The following is a 6,255-nucleotide window of genomic DNA, read 5'->3' as shown; positions in this document are numbered from 1 at the left end:
ACTTGAGAACTTTCCACTATGAAGTAGCCCAATTCTATTCACAATTCAAATTCATCTCCTTCCTCCTCTTCTTACTAATCGGATAATGGTGTCTCTAATTTCCCCATCTTCTTCATTCTGCAACATTCATCTACGCGAATCTCGCTTCTTCTCCACTCCCTTAGTTCCCACCCATAATAACAGTATCATCAAATTCCAAAATAAATGCAATTCACAAAATCACAGGTTCAAAACGGTGCGTTGCAAGGTTATAACCACCAACCCTTCTTTAACAGCACCTCCGTCATCGATAACAAAGGAACCTCACAAATACTTCGATCAAGTAATCATAACCGTTCGTGCAGGAGACGGAGGCCACGGCGCGTTACTCAACACTCCAAACGAAGCAACAACAACAACAACGGCATCGAAGAATGAAAAGAAGGATAAGATGAAAACGAAGAAGAGAAGCTCGTTGAAAAGGGATTTTGATGGGTCACTGATTCTACCAAGTGGTGGACACGGAGGAGATGTGGTTATTTATGCGGATGAGTTCAAAGACACGTTGTTGGAGTTTCATAATAAGAATAGGTTCAGTGCGAAACGTGGTGGGAATGTTGATTCCAAGGGAAGTGTTTTGAATTCAATGTTGCGTGATGGACTTGCTGCTCCTACTTTGCGCATTCCTGTCCCTGTAGGTTTGTATACTCTGCCTTTTTTCTATATTTATTTAAATTCATCAACTCAATGAGGAAAACCAACTTATGTTTATTTTCATAAGCTGATCTTATAAGTCCTAAATAAGCTCTCTGCAAGTTCTTCCAAACTCCGCTTCATTCTCTCTTTTAGATTAAGTTGTATTTTTTATGTAAAGTTTATACAAATTTATATTCTGTGTCATAATTGTGTGCACTCTGTCTGTGTAGTATCAGATTTGTGTCTCTCATGTCGCATTTGTGCTTGTAAGACTAAATTTGGTTTTCCTCATTGAGTTGATGAATTTGTCAGGTACGGTTGTGAAAAGCAAACGAGGGAAGATGTTGGCTGATCTAGCACAACCTGGTGATGAATTTCTTGTTGCTAGAGGTGGACAAGGAGGGGTAATATGCATTTTTTATTGGTCCATTTAACAGTGTTGTAAAACCTCTTGTGTTTTTATAATTGAGTAATGCATCACTCATTTTCACCCGTTAGTAACATTGGTGGATTTTTTTTACTTCCGCGATGTAAAATAAGTTTCATCATTTCAGATTGGTGATAAAAGGGAATAATTAGACCATAAATTTGTAAGTAAGGAGTTATACCATGAACAAATTCCTAATTTCGGTACTGTAAATACATATTTTTTATAAAAAAAATACTATCAGACTAATAATTTATTTTTATTTCTCCTAATTTGGGTACATGACCTTTTCCTTTCCTTTCCTCTGTAAAGTACACAGTTAATTGTGGTACATGTCTATCTTTAGTTATTATTTTTGTACATTACATTTGAATAGGATTTTGTTTTTGCTTGACCAGATTAGCTTGTTACAAACGCCACAGCATAAGAAGAAAAAGCTGATGGCATTAACATCTAATGTGATGAGAGATGATTCTGATAAGGTAAAGTCTATTGACTATTTATGTGTGCACTGGACGAAGATGGCTCTTCTATCGTCATCTTAGTTTAATCAATCATGGTCTGAGTTTTGTGACACACATTGAGTAATCAATTTTGGCCAAAATGAATGCTTATTTGTCACTGTGTTTGCTGTGGGTCTAGAACTGAGATCTGAAGTTATCATTTCTCGTGCAGAGAATTGTCAAGAAAAGAAGTACTTGAATCTGGAAAGAAACAGTACTATGAACTTTCTGCATTTAGTAACGGCTATTAGATGCCACAATATATTAGCAAGTTGTGTTCCTATCTTACTGTATGATAAAACAGTGTCCTATAAAATTTGTTACAGGTTTTAGTTCATGGTCAACCTGGAGAGGAAGCTAAGTTGGAGTTGATCCTACGAGTTGTTGCTGACGTTGGTCTAGTTGTAAGTATTGCATCTATGCATAATGCCCTATTTAATTAGTATATGTTGTCCCACTTTATCAATGCTTTATTAATGGACATGATTTATGATAGAGCATTATGACGTTGTTCGGTGCATGTAGTAGACCCCATCTAGTAGGATATAGGCTTGATTGTTGTTGTTGTAGTCTCACTTTATCTTCATAATAACCATAATATGGATGTTCAAGAAGGGATTTTAGTATCATATCTCTATTTCAAGGAAGATAGTACCAAATTTGCTGGAAAACAAAAATGTTTATTTTAGCATGACATAGAGAGCATTGAAGATTGAAATATGTTGGGGAGAGATGCAATAAGGCTTCTTTGGCTTCTTTTTGTATGAAATTACTCTTTCACTTTGGTGAAAAAGGCCAACTATTTTGTTGTTGTTTCTTACACTGCATTGTCTGTAGATTAATTTATTTATAAATTATAATTGAATACTGCTTTTTAAAAGGTCTTCAATTTGTTTTCACTCATTTGCTCAAGGTGAAGTTAATCTTGCTGTAGGGACTTCCAAATGCTGGGAAATCAACTCTTCTGGCAGCCATTACACTTGCAAAACCTGATATTGCTGATTACCCTTTTACAACATTAATGCCAAACCTTGGACGCCTTGGTGGTGATCCCAGCTTGGGGGCAGGAATGTATTCATCTGAAGCTACACTGGCAGATTTGCCTGGTCTTATAGAAGGAGCTCACCTAGGAAAGGTATCCAATATTTTTGTTCTTGTCAGATGCCATTTTAAATTTCAGAGCTGCTAAATATGAAGCTTTTATCTTTCAGGGTCTTGGGCGCAATTTTTTGAGACACCTCAGGCGGACTCGGGTATTGGTCCATGTTGTTGATGCAGCTACTGAGAACCCTGTAAATGACTACAGAACTGTCCGAGAAGTATGTATTTTACCTTTTATGATTGATTGTATTTTTTATCCATTCAGCTTTTTTGTTGGTTCAACTGCTCTAGTTAAAGTTGTGAGTTTTTTCTTTAAATATTACCCTGAAGACTGAATTCAAACAACAATTAGAAGGGAATTTACTTGGATAATTGATTTCATTAGCTGATTAGTTTCCTCTGAAAACCGTATATTCGTAAGCTTTATTATGGAAGTCGTGTTGTTGATTGATGGTCATGATTTTGTTGTTTGTTGCCTATTTTTTATTCCTTTTGTTGTCATTTTGGGGTGTTGTAGTCATAGCCATCAAGTAAGATAATGCAAATAAATCTAGATTGTTATGTGCAGAAAGTAATCTTTGTTTACGTCACCATTTCTTGTTGTAGTAATGTAGCGTGTTTCTCTCCCTTATCACATGGAGTTTTTAATCTCATTCAATCTTTCTCCATGGCAATTCTGCTTTGCAGGAGTTGCGCATGTATAATCCCGAGTACCTTGAACGGCCATATGTTGTAGTTTTGAATAAGATTGACCTACCAGGGGTATGTAGTTTCCTCCTCCCACCCTCTGTGGGTTATGTATTATTGTATTATTTTTAATTTCCTATTATCTTGTGAAAGGCTGCTCATTGTATGAGGCTCTCATCATTGTGGGGCCTCCCGAGACCACTTGTTCACAAGGCAGCTACTCTACTTTCACACCTAGACTCATCGCTGTTCTTATTGATGAAGTCGTGTAATAAACATAATCAGTAATTATAATTTCAGGCAAAGGACAGGCTTCAATCATTGACTGAAGAAATTCTGAGAATTGGCAACGATGGTGCATCTTCTGAGCTAAAACCAAGCTCTGAAGACCAACCTCGATTATTGCCTGATGATGGGGACAAGAAGGAAAGAAAACTTGAGGACTATCCACGACCACTCTCTGTTGTTGGAGTTAGTGTTTTGTAAGTGCTTTGCATTGTGCTCTATATAGTTTCTTGAAACTGTTTCTCTTCACAGTTTATACAGATGTGATAATTGTTTAGAAATTGTTTACATCATACTTTGAATAGTACCCACATTGGATTAGGTCAGAATTTCATGTTGCTTCTTGCAGAAAGGGTATCAGGATAAATGAGATGTTGAAGGGGATAAGAGCGGCTTTAAGGGAGTGCTCAGACTCCAATTCTTTGAGTGTAGCACCTTGAGATTCGTGTGCGTGATGCTTTGTCTAGCATATTGCATTTCAACAAGGTTTTCTTGAATCCACTAAACATAAAATGGTTCTGTTATTAGCTTTTGCCAGAGAACAAGCATTTTAAGAAAATTGTAAGTTGGTTTTGGAGAAAATATTCGTGAGATGATCGACGCATTACATGTTACTGGCTCAAATTCCTCAACCAGATTGTATTGTAAGCAAGGTTGACAGTTTGGCTTGATAAGTTGTATCATTTGTAGTATTAGAACTGTAAAAGGTTTTGTGGAAATATGACAGAACCATGAGTCTGTTGGATTGAGAATTTACTTTTTTGGGGGATTCAATATTATTGGGAATTTTTATATGAATGTAAATATTGTAAGAAATGATGTCATGCATGATGGAAGTGTTCATGTATCATGTATGTGATGGATGCTCTCTTATTTGCAATACTAACCTTCTAGGTTATCCTAGGAATACGGGTTGACACTTGACAGGAATAGCAGTGTCTTAATATGCATGTTTTTTTTTGTAAGTAGTATCCCTTACCTTTTGAGTATGAAATTAATCTCTTTTGGAGTGTTAGGTGTATGGTTGTTCTTCTCAACAAGTGTTGTCCTCAGGAATCCAACCTTAATCTTTTGGTCATTCTAGAGATCTAGCATGATTTTATACCACTTGACCAACTCTTTGTTGGTAATATGTTTGTTTTTATAAAGCTTATTATCATAATTTTAAATATTTAAATTGCCAAACAATTTAGTCTCTTTAATTTATATATAGAGGGGATACACCTATTCTAAGAGGAAGTTTAAAAAAATTATTTTACATCTCAGTATCAATTATAGGGTAATCCAATAATTTGAATTAGTGAGTAAATTTAATCTATTAGATTTATATACAGTTAACACCATTTTCCATTTATTTGCTTTACTTTTTTAAAGAGTCAGACACTCATATATGGTTAATTAATTTTTTTCCTCATTAATTATATACTATACTGAATAGCCTGGTGGGAGAATCTTTGTATAAAATTTCTGGAATACTACATTATGAGAGAGCAAAATGACTATTTTATTTGATGAACTGTTGGGCATTTGTTAAGCCCAGTGGGCACTGATTTGGAATTTGGGTTAAGATGGAAGGAAACCACTGTTTGGGACTTTGGGTTATACGTATATTGAAGGTGAAAGAGAAGATACAATATAGAGAGAAGTTAGAAAATGAAAGTGACAGGGAAGAACAAGAAGAAGAAGCGGTGTTTGTTACCGTTATCAAAATTCAATGATAAAGAAATTGAAGATGGTGATGAAGTGAATGTTCCCAATACACAACAACCTCAGCAGCAGAACCAATCGGAGTTTGAGGAAGCTAAGGAATTTCATGCTCAAGGAGACAACCTTGCTCTGGTATGTTATGTTATGTCTCATAAATTCAATGAATACATAAAAATCATTTTTTTATGATTATGGGTCAAAATTAATCACTTTTTTGCATTTCTACTTTTCCTCAAGGTTGAGGAGGAAAGACTGTGTGTTTTATATTGTTTATCATATGCCTTACTTCATATAATTCTATTCCAATCAAGAATTAGAGTATGAAAATTGCACATCCAATACAACCTACTTGAAAATTAGTGATATGTGTTAGATAAGTTTAGGTTTAGCTACCAATTTTCTCTATGAATTTTCTTTCCTCGTGAATCCAATTAAGGAACTTTTTGTTTAAGCTTGAAAAAGTGATTCTAACATTCTAAAAACAATGTTATTTTGATTTTATAATTTTGATGTAAATAAGAAGCTGTATATACACACATATATATAACTACAATTAACTAAAGTACTTTTTCACATTCTCTCTTCTTTTGCTGGAGCTTTTTTAGAAACTGAAAGGTATAGCTTTTCATAAAATCTAAATTTCATTTTTTTCTTCTCAACTTCTGCTTCTTAGTTCATCCGACTAAACATTTAAGCATGTAAAGCGATTTTGAAATGGATAATGCTTCTTTTCTTATTGAATTATGGCATCTAAGTGCCTATTTATAGTACAAACTATGGTTGCTTGGTAAACAAGCAAACTTAAAAGGGCCAACTAACTTAACTAACTTTTGTTGAAGATTTATGCTTATGATCAATTTACTAAAAGGG

At 34.7% G+C, this 6,255-nt stretch overlaps 1 protein-coding gene across 1 annotated transcript; it reads left to right on the top strand.

Moving 5' to 3' along the window:
• On the top strand, positions 1-4,560 carry LOC109358723 (probable GTP-binding protein OBGC2). The gene is made up of 9 exons (XM_019603130.1): positions 1-677; positions 988-1,079; positions 1,501-1,584; positions 1,932-2,009; positions 2,540-2,740; positions 2,817-2,924; positions 3,394-3,468; positions 3,694-3,875; positions 4,028-4,560. The coding sequence occupies exons 1-9, from the start codon at positions 86-88 to the stop codon at positions 4,116-4,118; spliced, it is 1,503 nt and encodes a 500-aa protein (XP_019458675.1). The 5' UTR covers positions 1-85; the 3' UTR covers positions 4,119-4,560.

Source organism: Lupinus angustifolius, chromosome LG10 (genome assembly GCF_001865875.1).
Source record: "Lupinus angustifolius cultivar Tanjil chromosome LG10, LupAngTanjil_v1.0, whole genome shotgun sequence".
NCBI classification, from domain to species: domain Eukaryota; kingdom Viridiplantae; phylum Streptophyta; class Magnoliopsida; order Fabales; family Fabaceae; genus Lupinus; species Lupinus angustifolius.
Note: the sequence above shows the minus strand (reverse complement) of the source record. Positions and strands in the feature narration are given on the sequence as shown.